Source organism: Phoenix dactylifera, chromosome 6 (genome assembly GCF_051530095.1).
Source record: "Phoenix dactylifera cultivar Ajwa chromosome 6, Ajwa_hap1_PhDact_Kaust_v1.1, whole genome shotgun sequence".
NCBI lineage: Eukaryota > Viridiplantae > Streptophyta > Magnoliopsida > Arecales > Arecaceae > Phoenix > Phoenix dactylifera.
In genome coordinates this window covers 34,636,309-34,653,554 of record NC_143195.1, presented here as the reverse complement: position 1 = coordinate 34,653,554, position 17,246 = coordinate 34,636,309, and the positions used below count along the sequence as shown (strand labels likewise).

At 46.3% G+C, this 17,246-nt stretch overlaps 1 protein-coding gene across 20 annotated transcripts in view; it reads right to left on the bottom strand.

Moving 5' to 3' along the window:
- The window catches only part of ALG12 (homolog of asparagine-linked glycosylation 12), a 44,898-nt gene that overhangs the window by 21,581 nt on the left and 6,071 nt on the right, over positions 1-17,246 (bottom strand). For 8 of the 20 annotated variants that reach the window (XR_003385129.4, XR_016395599.1, XR_003385130.4 and 5 more), the window contains exons 6-8: positions 13,994-14,049; positions 12,351-12,468; positions 9,297-9,355 (exon numbers count right to left, since the gene is read on the bottom strand). Coding sequence is in view for 7 of the 20 variants with exons in the window: in XM_008787958.6 (XP_008786180.4) it covers positions 9,297-9,355; positions 12,351-12,468; positions 13,994-14,049 (233 nt within the window). In the remaining 13 variants the exon portion in view is untranslated. Of the gene's footprint in view, positions 1-9,065; positions 9,105-9,296; positions 9,356-12,350; positions 12,469-13,993; positions 14,050-17,246 lie in introns of all 20 variants that reach the window. The other 12 variants (XR_003385127.4, XR_003385128.4, XR_015988218.2 and 9 more) reach the window with 5 other exon arrangements.

Genomic DNA, 17,246 nt, shown 5'->3' with positions numbered 1-17,246 from the left:
GAGACGAGATGGCCTTGCGGCACGGGGAGCCGGCCGAGGGTGTGGTCGAAGTCCCCCTTGAGGAAGGCCGCCCCGACCGGGCGGTCCGGGTCGGCGCCAATCTCGACCCGGGGGCTCGGGCCCGGTTGGTGGAATTCCTCCGAGCCAATGCCGATGTATTTGCCTGGTCGGCGGCCGATGTACCTGGGATCGACTCGGAGGTCATTTCTCACGCCCTCAACGTCGACCCGACCCACCGACCAATAAAGCAGAAGAAGAGACACTGTGCCCCGGATCGGATCCGGGTGGTCGACCAGGAGGTAGACAAGCTCTTGGAGGCAGGATTCATAAGGGAGGTAAGCTACCCCGAGTGGCTGGCAAATGCTGTACTTGTCCGGAAGGCGAGCGGGAAGTGGAGGATGTGCATCGACTATACCGACCTGAACAAGGCGTGCCCTAAGGATAGCTTTCCGCTTCCGCGAATAGACCAGCTGGTCGACGCGACTTCCGGATATCAGCTGCTGTCTTTCATGGACGCCTTCTTCGGTTACAACCAGATAATGATGGCCCTACAGGACGAGGAGAAAACTGCCTTTATAACAGACCGGGGGCTGTACTGCTACAAGGTAATGCCCTTCGGTCTAAAGAACGCTGGCGCCACTTACCAGCGCCTCGTCAACAAAATCTTCAAAGAGCAAATCGGCCGGAACATGGAGGTGTACGTGGACGATATGCTGGTGTAGAGCCGCCATGCAGACCAGCACATCGCGGATTTGGAGGAGACTTTCACCACCTTGCGGAAGTTTCGCATGAAGCTGAACCCAGCGAAGTGCGCCTTCGGCGCTTCGGCCGGGAGGTTCCTCGGTTTCATTGTCAACCAGCGGGGTATCGAAGCCAACCCAGACAAAATCAAGGCCATCCAAGGTATGTCCCCTCCGACCAAAGTAAAGGAGGTTCAGGAGCTCGCTGGAAGGGTCGCCGCGCTTGGACGATTTGTGGCAAAATCGGCCGAACGCTGCCAACCATTCTTCAAGGTGTTAAAACGCCCGAAAGACTTCCTCTGGACGGCCGAATGTCAAGCAGCATTCGACCAGCTCAAGGAATACCTGGCGTCTCCTCCCCTACTGTCCAAGCCGCAAGAAGGGGAGATGCTCTACCTCTATCTGGCGGTCTCCCCAACCGCGGTCAGTGCGGTGCTGGTTCGGGAAGAGGCAAAGCTCCAGAAGCCTGTGTACTACATCAGCCGGGTCCTACGGGATGCCGAGACGCGGTACACGAAGGCTGAAAAGATCGCCTTCGCACTGCTGACCGCGACCAGGAGGCTTCGCCCCTATTTTCAGGCTCATTCGGTCACCCTCTTAACCGATCAACCACTACGGCAGATCCTCAGCAACCCCGAGAATGCGGGACGACTGGTGAAGTGGGCAGTAGAACTCGGTGAGTTCGACATCCGCTACCAGCCTCGACCCGCCATCAAGGCCCAGGTGCTCGCGGACTTCCTCGCTGAGTGCACGGTGCAGGAGGCGGAACCTAGACCGCCGGAAACGCCCAGCCTCGACCTCCCGATTTGGACGCTTCACATCGATGGGTCGTCGAACCCCGAGGGTGGAGGGGCCGGGCTGGTCCTTACCAGTCCTGATGGAGTGATAGCCGAGTATGCCTTAAGGTTTGGATTTCCAGTGACCAACAACGAGGCGGAGTACGAGGCCCTAGTCACGGGACTCAAACTCACTAGAGAGCTCGGCATTCGGCGTTTGAAGGTCTTCACCGACTCCCAGCTGGTGGTCGGGCAGGTTCGTGGAGAGTTCGAGGCCCGGAGCCCGACCATGCAGAACTACGTCCGGAAGGTGCAAGCACTCATTCCCGACCTCGGCAGTGTCGACATTCAGCAGGTCCCCAGAAGCGAAAATGCCAGGGCCGACAGGTTGTCCCGCTTGGTGGGCACAGAGGCGCACAACTTGTCGAGGGCAATCTACCTGGAGACCCTGGATGCCCCGAGCATCGGCGAGGCTGGAGCGGTGATGGCGATTGATCCGGAGCCGTCTTGGATGGACCCGCTCGTCGCCTACCTCGCCGAAGGGATCCTCCCTGAAGACGAAGATCAAGCTCGGCGACTTGTCAAGAAGTCCGCCCACTACGTACTCTATGAAGGGAGGCTGTACCGGACCTCGTTCACCGCCCCCCTCTTAAGGTGCCTCCGCCCCTCGGAGGCGGCCTACGTCCTCGGCGAAGTCCATGAGGGCGTCTGCGGATCGCACTTGGGGGCTAGGTCCTTAGCGCACAAGATCATGAGGCAAGGCTATTATTGGCCTACCTTGTTAGAGGACTCGAAGGATCACGTACGGAAATGCGACGCCTGTCAGCGCCACGCCAACCTCCAGAGAGTCCCTTCTGTCCCCTTGGCACCAATCACCGCGCCCTGGCCCTTCGCACAGTGGGGAATGGATATCCTCGGACCATTCCCCGTCGCTTCAGCTCAGCGGAAATTTTTGATTGTTGCAATCGACTACTTCACCAAGTGGGTGGAGGCAGAGCCGCTGGCCACTATCACGGAGGCGCAAGTCCGGAAGTTCGTGAAGAAAAACATCATTGTCCGATTTGGGGTACCTCGGGTCCTCATCTCGGATAATGGTCGACAGTTCGACAACAAGCATTTCCGTGACTTCTGCGAGGAGTTCGGGATCGAGCATCGGTTCACATCTGTGTCGCATCCCCAAACCAACGGTGAGGCCGAGGTCACAAATCGGACAATCCTCCAAGGAATTAAGGCGCGAATCGGTCGGACGGGGCAAGCTTGGGTCGAAGAACTCGAGAATGTCCTTTGGGCATATCGGACCACGCATCGGACCCCTACCGGGGAGACGCCTTTCAGCCTAACCTATGGCACGGAAGCGGTTGTTCCCGTGGAGCTCGGACTCCCCTCGCCCCAGGTGGCCGCGCACCGACCCGAGGCCAATTCGGAGCAACTCCGAGGAAACCTGGACCTCTTGGAAGAAGCAAGAGAAATGGCGCAGGTTCGGATGGCGATGTATCAGCGGAGGGTGGCCCGATATTATAACTCCAAGGTCCGACCGAAACTTTTCAGAATCGGAGATCTGGTGCTAAGGCGAGCCAAAGCATCTCAACCCGCGGAAGGTGGGAAGCTGGCGCCAAATTGGGAAGGCCCGTATAGGGTTCGCTGGGTAAACCGACCTGGCTCCTACCAGTTGGAGGCCCTAGATGGTCGAGAAATTCCGAGGAGCTGGAATTCCGCTAACCTGCGGGTGTATTACCAGTAGAACGACAAAGCCAGGAAGACAGTTCGAAAAATGTACAATTCTTTTCATTTCAATAATTCCTGGTTACAACGGTGTGTTCGTGTGATTACAAAGAATTCCCAGAGGGGAATTGGGGAGTAAAGAAAACAAGGAAGAGATGGAGACTCCGTGGAGCTGAAGATCTGGGATCCCGAACCCTCCATCCGAAGCAGCTGCAATCCCACCGGGCGTGGGTGCTTCTCCCCGGAGGCGCCATCGATGCCTCACGCAAAAGACGAAGAGCCGGCGCGGACGAAGAAGAAGTGGACGAAGGAGGAGTTCCCGCTGCCTCCAGAGGAACGCCACCTCCAAGGGATATTCCGGTCCTCCCCAGGAGAAGGGGAGGGAAGGAACACAAGGGAGAAGAGCGCGAGGAGGCGCGAACCCGGATGAAGCGTCTGGCCCAGAGCTCAATCGGGAGGCGGGGCTGAAAGGAGGGGGGATGTGATCCCGGATGAAACGCCTAGAGCGGAGTTCCGCCGGGGAGAACCTCCCTGTTGATCCCAGATGAAACGGCTAGTTGGCGGAAGTCGCGAGGGGCGCGCCTCCCGTTCCTCCGACGGGGGTTTAACCAGCCACACGCCGAAGAGGAGGTCCACGAACCATGGCAACCTGAATAGCTCCGGCTTGGCAGGCTCCACCGCGCCTGCACTTATATTTATAGCCAAACTGAGGCCCCCCGGTCGTTCCGATGCGGGTGGCTCCAATAAAGGCGGGCGCACCGAATCCGGAGCCGTTCCGGCTCTCAAGGCGTATCCTCCCACGATCTCCTAAGAGTCGTTCTCCTTAATTGCATTCTTCATGCAGGACACTCCGGGCAGCGTGTATCCCGCGGCCCACGTATCTCCGCTCGCGCCCAGGCCGCATCCGCCTCGAAGAGCGCGCGTATCGCGGCCGCTTAACTGACACTCCTTGCAAGCAGCAACTGGCGATCCGATTTCCCAGGTAACGCTTCAATTAGCATTTAATGCCCTTCCAGTGTTCCCCAGGCGACGCTTGGAGAGGAGGAGAAACACGATCGTAGCTGGCCACGGAGAAATCCCGTCGAGCGGCAAGCGACAGGCGCGTGGCCAACGAGCGGAATTTCCCGAGGCTCGGCCCTCGGATGCCAGGCTAACCCGATGATCATCCCGGGAGCAGACTAGCCTGAAGCCCCGACCGGTCGCCTCGGCTTGCGCCAGCCTTGGCCGACCAACGAGCGGAATTTCCCGAGGCTCGGCCCTCGGATGCCAGGCTAACCCGATGATCATCCCGGGAGCAGACTAGCCTGAAGCCCCGACCGGTCGCCTCGGCTTGCGCCAGCCTTGGCCGACCAACAAGTGGAATTTCCCGAGGCTCGGCCCTCGGATGCCAGGCTAACCCGATGATCATCCCGGGAGCAGACTAGCCTGAAGCCCCGACCGGTCGCCTCGGCTTGCGCCAGCCTTGGCCGACCAACGAGCGGAATTTCCCGAGGCTCGGCCCTCGGATGCCAGGCTAACCCGATGATCATCCCGGGAGCAGACTAGCCTGAAGCCCCGACCGGTCGCCTCGGCTTGCGCCAGCCTTGGCCGACCAACGAGCGGAATTTTCCGAGGCTCGGCCCTCGGATGCCAGGCTAACCCGATGATCATCCCGGGAGCAGACTAGCCTGAAGCCCCGACCGGTCGCCTCGGCTTGCGCCAGCCTTGGCCGACCAACGAGCGAAATTTCCCGAGGCTCGGCCCTCGGATGCCAGGCTAACCCGATGATCATCCCGGGAGCAGACTAGCCTGAAGCCCCGACCGGTCGCCTCGGCTTGCGCCAGCCTTGGCCGACCAACGAGCGGAATTTCCCGAGGCTCGGCCCTCGGATGCCAGGCTAACCCGATGATCATTCCGGGAGCAGACTAGCCTGAAGCCCCGACCGGTCGCCTCGGCTTGCGCCAGCCTTGGCCGACCAACGAGCGGAATTCCCCGAGGCTCGGCCCTCAGATGCCAGGCTAACCCGATGATCATCCCGGGAGCAGACTAGCCTGAAGCCCCGACCGGTCGCCTCGGCTTGCGCCAGCCTTGGCCGACCAACGAGCGGAATTTCCCGAGGCTCGGCCCTCGGATGCCAGGCTAACCCGATGATCATCCCGGGAGCAGACTAGCCTGAAGCCCCGACCGGTCGCCTCGGCTTGCGCCAGCCTTGGCCGACCAACGAGCGGAATTTCCCGAGGCTCGGCCCTCGGATGCCAGGCTAACCCGATGATCATCCCGGGAGCAGACTAGCCTGAAGCCCCGACCGGTCGCCTCGGCTTGCGCCAGCCTTGGCCGACCAACGAGCGGAATTCCCCGAGGCTCGGCCCTCGGATGCCAGGCTAACCCGATGATCATCCCGAGAGCAGACTAGCCTGAAGCCCCGACCGGTCGCCTCGGCTTGCGCCAGCCTTGGCCGACCAACGAACGGAATTTCCTGAGGCTCGGCCCTCGGATGCCAGGCTAACCCGATGATCATCCCGGGAGCAGACTAGCCTGAAGCCCCGACCGGTCGCCTCGGCTTGCGCCAGCCTTGGCCGACTAACGAGCGGAATTTCCTGAGGCCTAACCCTCGGATGCCTGGCCTAGCGCCGGAAGAATTTCCTGAGGCCTAACCCTCGGATGCCTGGCCTAGCGCCGGAAGAATTTCCTGAGGCTTAACCCTCGACGCCATTAAGGAAGGATGTCCGCCGAAATCCGCAAACTGCCAGATCAGCGACAACCGCTATACGCCATAAAGGAGGCGGGGAGCTCGAAGCGCGCGCGCCTTTCCGAGGGATGGCGGCAATCTCGAAGTATCACTCCCTTCACCCGTTCCCCTCCTGGTTCCAGGCTCGGAAGTGGGGGGCTACTGTTACGGGGGAATTTAGCCACCATGCCCCACGTGACCGGCACGCGCGCCCAGGAAGACTACGGCTGCCCCTTGATCCAGCAATCCGACCCCGAGTCGGATATCTTCGGCTCCGCAGCCCGACCCCGAGTCGGCTGCCCCTTGATCCAGCAATCCGACCCCGAGTCGGATATCTTCGGCTCCGCAGCCCGACCCCGAGTCGGCTGCCCCCTGATCCAGTCATCCGACCCCGAGTCGGCAATCTCTCGACAACAACAGACTGTTCCTCTGAGGCACGCCGCGGCCCCCTGCTCCACTATGCCCTGCCAGGGCCGTACCCAGCGCTGCCCCACGACGCCCTGTAACGGCCATGTCAGTGGCAGCCCCATCGTGCCACACGATGACGAATCCCCGGAAAAACCCCCCAGCCTGATATATATGAGGCTGGGGGGGAAGGGGGAGGGTAAGCAAAGGTTTTCCAGAGTATTCTCTTATCCGCTACTACTATCTCTCCTTCTCCTTCAATCTCCTCTGACTTGATCGTCGGAGGGCCCCCACTACCCCAGTGGTGGTGCGAGGCTTACCTGCAGGTTTCCCGGTGGAAGGTGGAGCGCAATCAACCCAACTCCAAGGGAACCCCGTTCACACCGCTGTGCCAATCGTTCTCGGTTCGGACCACCAGCAACATATACCAAACCTTGTTAAGACCCAAAAGTCTGAAAAGAATAGTTTTATATCTTAGTCTCCAATGCGTCTCGCCTAAAATGACCCTAAACAACACTTGGCGCTTCAAAAGAATTGTTATTTTCATATTTTCGTACGCATTTACATACATACTTTACAAAGGTGTGGTACTATACCAGCACAAGGCAAGCCTGCCGGCACAACAAAAGTGAGGTACATACCATCTCTTGATACAATATGGCTGATATGCACCAATATACACCAAGAATTAAATTCTTGAAATCAAAATTATCCTAGGAATGTTACTGCCATTATTTCAAACAACCTTTTTATTTAATGGACACATATATGCTATGGTTAATTAAGGTCATACAAAATATTAAGAATGAAAAGAAGTTGAAAAGCCAAAAAAAGCAAAAATAACTAGCAAACTAGAAGGGTATCCACTCCAGGGTATGCCGTACCGGTCCATACCAGCCCTTATGGGCCGGTACAAACTGGTCCGAACAGGAACCGGTACCGGATCAGCGTGGGATCCGGTACCGGAAGCTTTTCATTGAAAAATCGGCCGGTACGACTATCGTACCGGTACGGGACCGGTGCGGATCGATACGTACTGGTCTGGGCCACCACCAGTACGCCGACCGATACCGGTATGGCGGACCTTGATCCACTCCCTTTAGCATTGAACAACTAATAAAAACTTGTCTTAAACTATATCCTAGCTCTTTCTCATTGCTTATGCTAATATCATGTTTAAGGTCAATTTGCGACTGGCACTTGACTTTCATATTCTTCCAACTAAGATTGTTGCATCCAAGGTCCGCAATCTCAGTACCAGGTACCGTATTGATACCTTACTGATTCGGTGTGGTACAATACACCTCTATACCGAAACAACTCTCTAACCATTTTTCTCAATTTTTATATCAGTACACCTCAATATAAGTCGATACAAGATGGTATGGAACGATACACTATGGTACAGGTCGATACACTTCGGTACGAGATAATACGCCTCAGTACAAGATGGTACGGAGCTTGTACCAACTTGAAGTTAAATTTCGTACCAGTTTTCTCCTGATACGGTCCAGTACATCCTGTATGGGCGATACGGCAAACTATGGATGCATCTTATTATGTAAATATATGCTCTAATAAGTAAATGCAGAAAAATATTATTCTGAGAACTATTCTTACATTTTGAGCAGAAAATTCAAATTAATTAAATCAATTCATTCAATTGTATTAAACATGTAAAAGCTTTCATAAGTTTTTCTTTTTTCCAAAAAATATTTTGGACTAGTCTTATGATATGAGGAGAAAAAAAAGGGTATAAAAGAAACGTAGGAAGAACTGAAAAAATAAGAATGTATTCATTGCTTTAGGTACCAAAAGTTTATTATTAGTTTTCACTACCGATTCTCCAAACTGAGATTGTTGCATCTTATAATGGAATATACGTTTTGGTTTCTTCTCAAACTTATACTTTATATAACACGAAGAATGCAAAAAAAATTTGTGAATGCAAAACCTGTAATCACCAATTTTTACATCCATTCTAACTGAGAAATAGCTGTACATCTGCTTCATGATGAGAAACAATTATGTCATCAAGTTAACCGCTTCAAAAATTAGAAAAGAAACTGTTAACATTCCTAACAGCAAAAGGTTAAAGAACCAGTAGCCCTACTTATGCTGGTCATAGACCAGCATGATACAGTGCAGTACCATGCCAGTCAAGTCATATAGCAACTATACCATGCTTGCACCTGCTGGCACGACACATCTGGTATAGGCATGGCACTTGCAGCACTGGAATCCTTGAAAAGATGATCCACAAAAAAATGAGCAAGAAGTCCATGACTGTCAACCTGACATCAACCCTTACAAGTTCTAAAGTCTAAAACACTCATCAGCATCATGCAATCTTCAACATCACTTGCAAGGAATAGTACAAAGGACATACAATTCATTAATATAAAACATGACTATGCATACAAGGAAAATCATATTTAACAAGACCTGTCACCAGCACTTACAGAGGGCTATTCATTAGCATCAAATTTAACATCTAGTATTCATGCAAACTTTTCCAAATCCTTTCTCACCTCTTTAGCATCAATATTGGCACATCGCTAATATGATCAGACCATCCTATCACTTTCCCACAAAATTTTTTATTCCTTTTGCAACTACCATGCTTGTCTAGTGTATTATTTCAAAATCTACTAAGTACTAACCTATGTTACAAAAGAATCTACATCTAAATTATAATTTTTATGAATCTCATACCTGTTTTGACCCATTCTCTAGTCCAAAATAAATGCCAGCCTAAATGTCAAAATTTCCAAGAGTTATCATAAGAAGCAAATCTGCATCTATCAAACTTGATACACACACACACATATCAGATATGTTTCCAGCAATGAATCAAATCTGCCATGTACTAGATTCAGAAAAAGGGAAGTGTAAACAACAGAAATAAACAATTTTTCAGAGATACGCATATGGAAGGAAGAATACCAAACATTTCAAAGTTGCCGAGGCATTTCCCTTAAACCAGAAAGAATATGCCAAGTTAACTGCATGTCAACAACAATTTACCAGTTCGAGAATTAGTTAGCAATTAATAAATTCTGGCACTGTATTTAACCTACTCAATGTTGATAATTCAGTCTTCTTAATAAAAACTATCACAAGTTTGTTAAAATGCAAATAATCTCAAAGCTACAAAATAAAGTCTTCTCGTATACCACTTCCAGCTAGAGTTCAGGAGCATTCGAGTCAAAACATAAGTACATATACATACTAATCCTACATGGAAGTGCTTGTTCAGAGTGCTGTCAACAAAAAAACCTAACAAGTGGAAGATCATAAAAGTCTATGTCAATTTTTGATCAATAATACAACCTTAAGTTTTATAAATGCAGGACAAAAGGAGGCCTTTTTGATCAATAATACAACCTTAAGTTTTATAAATGTGCAGGACAAAAGGAGGCCAACGCTTCTTTGAAAAGAAGGCATGGTAAACATTTAAAGCAGTTGACTAAAATAGAACGGCAAACTACTCGTCCATTTTCTTGATGTGTAATATGTAGGAGTCGAACCCCCCCCCCCCCCCCCCCTCTCCAAAAAAAAAAAGTAGCGAAGTCAGAAACCTCAAAAAAAGAGGTTCTGGTTATAGAAAGTAATTTTACAACTCTCCCAAAAGTGCAGCATCTCAAGGAACCTAGTTGAAAGTCACAACCCAAGCACCGGAAACAGCACATAAAAGAATGCTAAAAATGAAATAAAAGATAGAATATATCTCACTGACTCTTTAATCGAGGAATTTCACATATCAACAAGATTGTTAGTTACAACCATATATGTATTAGTATGCATGTCTGACTCTGTTCTACATTATTATATCTGACAAATTGCTTGCTGAAAGCCCTCAAGTGGTTGACCATGACATCCTGTGAGATCTCAAGTTATAAGAAAAGAAAAAAAAAATGCAGAATACACAGGTAAAAAAAGGATAAGTATCATGGTAGAAGCTCACTTGATTACATCGTATTGGAAGCCTATTGTTTAAAAGTAAAATTTAGAAGTGGATTATGGACAATTGGAATATAGCATGTGTATCCATCTACGCCATTATAGATTTTGAAGCCTTCTATATTATGAAAATGCAGATTCGTTGGCATCCTTGAAAAAACAATGTAAATTAAAAAAAGTTTCTGTCTTTTTTGGAAGCTAACTCATGAGTTTACAACCATCATCCAAATCAACTTTCCATCTTTTCCATGAGAATACAGTGAACCACCCAGCCTTCCCTTTAACTAAGCCCATCTTAGGCTGCCAACGGGCAATCTGTTCAGGAGCAGCTCGTGTTCAGCTAAATGTCTGGCCCATTATGCGCTTGTTCGATTGATCAACAAAAAAGTTTGAAACAACGTTCGTCGAACCGGCACCGGTAGACGTACCAGTGGCCTACCAGACCGGTTCGTACCGGTGCCAAATTTGTCTGCTGCCCAGCATGCTCGTGCAATTCCCCATGGGCGCGCGGGTGCGGTTCCTGGCGCTCGCCCACGCGGTTTCCAACTCACGCAGGCATGCACGCGCGGGCACTCGTACCAGTGCGAACTAGACCGGTTCGCACCGGTACAAGCCGGTACCGATAGGCGTATTGGTGTGAACCGGGTTTGGAACCGCGCCCGGGCACTCGTACCGATGCGAACTAGACTGGTTCGCACCGGTACAAGCCGGTACCAGTAGGCGTATTGGTGCGAACCAGGTTTGCACCGGTACGCTTCTATATCGCTTCCACCACCATACCGTACTGGCACGAACGGGACCGGGCTGGTCCGGTACGGGCATACCATAGCCAAGGTTTGTTATACCGGTACCGGACACCATACCGGTGCCACACTAGCATAGTGTCGATATGGTACGATACAGAATTTTTTTGACGTACCAAAAATCGGTACGGTACACCCAGTACCGTCCGGTACAATATGGGTCGCCATACCATGCAATAGACAACTTGTCATTGGTTCCTCTGCTGATCCATCTCTCTGTCCATCATCCTACCCTCGATGCTGGTCACTCCACTGGCCACCTCTCTATCCATCATGCTGCCTTCAATGTCGTTTCTTCATCGTTGCCTCCACCCAACTACCATCATGACCACCCCATCACACCTCCACTGGCCACCCGCTCACCATTTTCTTGTCTGCAACCACCCCGAGCCTAGATAAGCCGAGCTCGAGCTAGCTCAAATGTATGTGAGCCAATCTAGAACTTGGCTTGGCCAGCCTATGACAAGCTTGAGTAAAACTTGAGCTGGCATCACTCACCATAAAGCCAAGCTCAAGTTGGCCTGAGCTCGCTGAAGTTTGACTCATTTACACCCCTACCGCCTCTAATATGATACCACAAGCACAAAGCAAAACTCCTTATGACAAGTTATCACAACACACTTTTCTCCAATCTTTCACAAAATATCATGCACAAACTAACATTTGATTATCTAATTTTCAGCGCAAAACCAAACCAAGTTTTGTTAGGCATGTAAATTTCCTTGTGAACAAAGATAAACTGTTCAATTTGATATCCACAAATCATGTGAACCACCTATATTTAATGTGACTCAATTGAAAATCAAATACAACATAGTCAGGAATTTTAATTCACTCATGAAATGAAAGGGTGAAGAGAAAGAGGCAAGAAGTGATTGCATTCATCATGCATGCCAGCAAATTTTATTCAACAGTCTTGCGTATAAGGATTTGCTCGCTTTGGCCCAAATCACAGTCATTATTGTCAACAGTTTCTGATGGCCGTATCACATATAAGAGGTACACATTGTCTTGGTAGTAGCAAATTGTTCATTAAAGTTTGATCGCTTACAGTCATGCATTCAGACATAATGAAATCTGGAAAATTTAACTGCTTGGAAATTTGCTAAGCATTTTCATGCTTGCTTGCCTTAAGAACAGGCATTGTACATAATGCACACAGACATCATAATTTTACAACAAAATAACACCAATTTAGAATAGAAAGTCCAATTAAACAAAAGAAGGTAATTACCCAAACCAAAAGCTAACATATTTGGAAGAGGGCGTGTTGAGTAGAACAACAAGTGAAACTGCACAGCTGTTAAAATGACAAAGAATGCTTCAACATGATAGCCAAACTTTCTTCTAACCTGCTCAGATTGAAAAGAACTCAGCCATATGTACAACTTAACCAACAAATACAAATAGATAGCATATGATTGCATAACTAAGAAACTAAAAATAGAAAAAAAAAAAAAGTAGATGTGAAAGCCTTGCAAATAGACATAGAACAGTAAGAAAAATATGCACGAACGATTACTTTGGTGGGAAAAGGAACTCCATGCAACATACTTATCAATTCTGCAGATGTTTCATGTGCTAAAGGCGGCCATAGAAAAGTTTTCTGAAAGGGTCTAAAAACAAAATCATCAATTACAGGCCACCATTGCACCATAGCTCCCTGCCTCTCCTTCACCTGAAGGTTCTCTCTTTTTCATCCCTTTCCTTTCCAAAATTCCCTGTCCATACAGTTATCCATCTAATCTAAGAACAAAAGCAATAAATGTCAATTCTTAAAGCTCCCCTCTATTTCTTATTTGTCTGGCTTTCCTATTTTTATTGCCTACGTTCGAACCCTCCAGAAGTAGGTAGGTAAAAAGATGAGCACATTGCAGAAACTAGCATAAGGTAGCCCTTAGAAGAAGAAAGCCATAGAAGAGAGAGAGAGAGAGAGAGAGAGAGAGAGAGAATTTAACTGTAGAGGCAAGAGAAAAGGCAGGCTTCTAACAGATACCATGAAGCTAGGTTTAAGTCTAAATTCAGACTTTAGATCTTTAGCTTAAGAAGACGAAAGACGAAAAAGAGGTTTCACAGAATTCATCCAAAGAAGAAAAGGATTCAGAATTTTTAGCAACATCATTCCCATCACAAGAGCACTTAGGAGACAAAAATGCAACACAAAACCCTTTACAGTCTTAGCTACATATGATGTCCCTTATGTTTCAATTTAAGTTCTTGGATGACCTGATCAGCTGAGATAATGTATCATATGAAATGAGTGTCTATTATTTATTCCCACCTATTCATCTTGATCTAAAGTTTAAAGAAAAATAACTTCACAAGGGGATATGATGGCCATCAAAGCTTATTGAGAACTATGATTTTTCTATAAAACTACATTGAACTCAATCTTTTAATTATAAATATAACCTCAATTTAATATATTCAAGATTATAACAATTAAGGTCGAATAAGAATTCCATGCCATCAAGCATTGCAGAATATTGCCACTTGAGCGCACACAGCGAGAATTCACATACTGTGCATAATTATTTTAATGATAAAATGGCCCAAGTCAAAACATGTAGAGCTAGTACTTATGTTGTCACATTTGACAGACTAGATGCCCTTACACAATTTCAACATGATCATTACCCTCCATAGACAAAACTTGGTAGAAATATTGGATAAGAAGTCAAAAGTTTTTTCCCGTTCTACAGAAACTGTATCATGAATCTTTAAAACCAGAATAACAAAAAAATAGATGCATCTATGAAATGAGGAAGATAAGTACTGAAGCACCAAATATGAAAAGGAAGAGATTATGGACTTTAAATAAATAACCATATCTTGTTAGGGAATGCAGAACTTAGATAAGAATGATGAAAGGTATACCTGAATGCGAAAAAATCGTAGTGTCGACAATATGATGCAACCTAACACCAGTCGAACTACAGTTGGAAACAAAACATAACTCAGTCACGTGTTCCAAATGCAACAAGCAGAAAGAAATACGATAGAGTTTAAGCTAAAAATTGTTTAATGGACAATACTAAACGTTTTTATATTTGAGCATATTTGAACCCATTCATGTAAATTTTCACATATGTTCAAGAGATCATCAATAAGATAAAATGTTATAGAATGTGAGGGACCTGGCATTTGGTACAAAAAATTGCCTAGCTAAAAACAAGGGGGCTAACAGTTAGAAATAAAGAACAAATGCAAAAGATAAAAAACCATTTTCTCATCCATATAGAAGCTTTAGGAGTTTAGAGTCCATGGAATGTTGAACCATCCTGAACCACGCAGATAGGGCATGTCATACTGAACCGGCCAGGAAACTAGCCGGCATGGCCTCTCAATTCAGGGTAGCGGCTCTGCAAGGTTTTGAGCGATTCTGACTGGTACCTGCAGGTTCGGGCTTGAGAACTGATAGCAAGGGAGAAAAGGGGTCTCTTAAACATTTCTCCCGTCATTTTGAGTGTTTTGGACGATGTGAGTGAGGAGGAAGAGAGGGAGAGGGTGTAGGGGAGCCCGATTCATGTTAGAATCAAGCTAGAGAGAGCAAATTTCTCCTCACTTCTTCTCTTTTATCCTTTTCATGCACAAAAAATAGCTGAAAAATAGAAAAATGAGAGGAAATCATCCAAAATTTTATATTTTGACAAGATTTTGTTATATGTTGTTGATCTTAGTGAGATCTACACACTGATGCCGAATTTTTATTTTTTGTTGCTCATTTTATTTTTGATAAAAAATATTTTTTGTTAAAAAATAATGTACATATTAGAAAACAAAATTACAGAATGGACATTCCGCACAAGACTAAACAAAAGTATCTGTTGTAATTTATATTTATTTGATATAAGTATTTTCAAGCTATAGTTTATTAATTTATCTCATTGAATTTATTAATTTTGCATACCACAACCTGTACCCCAAAACCATTATGACTGAAAAATTGAAACATATAACAAAAAAGACTTAAAGAAACCCTACATTTAAGTTCAAACATCTTTAAGAAAGTTAAAAAACCAAAAACATAAGAAATAGAAAAATGGACCTTTGGCTGAACTGACACCTGACCAATACACTCTTGCCTACCATATGTCAGTACGGTATGTATTATATCATATCGATCAGGTACCTAACTAGTATGGGTCACAGTATCAATTCAGCAAGCCTTGGTTTGAAGTATAAACCATGTGATATTACGGTGACGAGATATCATAAGGAACTTGATGTCCTTCAGGCTACAACACTTACAAACTTTATAAATCCAAACTAATATATTTGGTAAGAGTTTGGTTAGCATTGATAATTTATTGTCCAATTATCATAAATAAAAATTGTACTTTAGGATGAACACTAGCTCCTCCTATTAACTTGACTGTGCCTACAGAAACATCAAAAGAATAACATAATTTCAATGCTTATGGAAATGGAAAGGAAGTTGATTTTTTACTTATGTATGGTAACATTCTTGTTGTACAACGAGTGATGAGTGCACCATATTTGTAAAGACCAAAGATTTCGAGGCAGTTTATAAGAATTTATGAGATTAACAAATCAAATTTTCAACCCAAACAGAAAAAGGGGGAAAGTGAAAATAACACTTGTACTTCAATGCAAGGTTTTTAAATCCTATGGAACAGGACTATCTTGGTATTCTCATGAAACGAGATGTGTCGTTGTCCTGCCCCGTCCCGACACTTGAGACAGGAGATGTTTCAGGACGTACCAATCAGGATGCTGAGACGATGACCAGATGGTCTTGTCCCGACACTTGGGATTGTACCCCATCTTGGTATCCCGCAAAACATCTCGTCGGGACTTACTTGACTACTTGCTTCAATGAGTTACTCTTGTTCTCTATCTTTGTTACTCACAAGCCTAACCCCCACTAGCAAAAAAAGCACAACCAATCCATCTGAAAAGAACCAATGCTAATCTAAGGGCATGCTTGGTGTTGCTTCTGATTTATAAAAAGTGATGGAGAAACCAAAAGCTTGGTTTTCCAACTTCCCCTAAAAGGACTTTTTTGACTTCTTTTTCTTGTGGAAGCACTTTTCAAACAATGTTACCAAACACCTTTTCTTTGAAGAAGTGCTTTTTTCTTTAAAAGTCCCAAAGCACTTTTTAAGCAATACAAACATGCCTAAACAACCTACCTCATTCTAACTTCATAATCCTTGTGTTGATACAGAAGAACATGCATAGATTAACACCTAGTACCCATCTATTTTTGAATCATTTCTAAATAGAAAAATTATCTAAGAGTTCCTTCAGAATCCAAAGATTATTTATACAAGCATTGAATAAAGTAATAAGAACTTATTTGCAACTGATCTCCATAGCTACATGGTATTTTCCGAGAGCAAAACCAACATATAACAGACATAATAGTAATGATTTTCTTTAAACTTCTAATATTTTTAGTTGATTTTATAATCTTTTATATGGGCAAAGTGAGAATAATAAAAATGACGGAGTTTTCCGTAACATGATAGATCATTTGTAAACAAATAATGACAGCTTAAAGTCCTGCTGATTAAATGTATCATCACATGAATTGATTTGAGAAGAAATTGAGCAATATAAAGTTAAGAAATGAAGGCTGGAACTGCTGCCATATAAAACATGTGCTATGCAAGCCCTTCAATATCAATAAGTCATGGCATTAATCTTGAGGCACAAGGCATGAGATTCATGTAAATTTATATAAAAATGAAAAGCAAGTCAGGTAATGAAGCATATACTCTCATGTCTCATGCCCCAGTCACACTGAATTCTTAAAACAAATTTTGCCACGTAGATGTTCAATTTTATTCAGTATGACCATGTCTTAGTGCTTATGTGAAGTGTAAAACAACATGCTCCATAATTATATTTGGTGCCTGCATCTAGATAAAACATCTCATATAATTAAGACTCAAGTTACACTAACATTGCTTGTTAATGTACTTGAAACCAAACATGTGGTTCCTATAGAAAAAAGGTGCAAGGCAAGTATCTTGCTTGGCCCCTTCCATGCGATGTTTATGCCTCAGTTCACACACCTATATTGATAATTTACATGAATATCTTGAAAAATTCACCTTGAACATGAAGCAAGGTAAACCTTGATAAGCCCTTTATTGAAGAT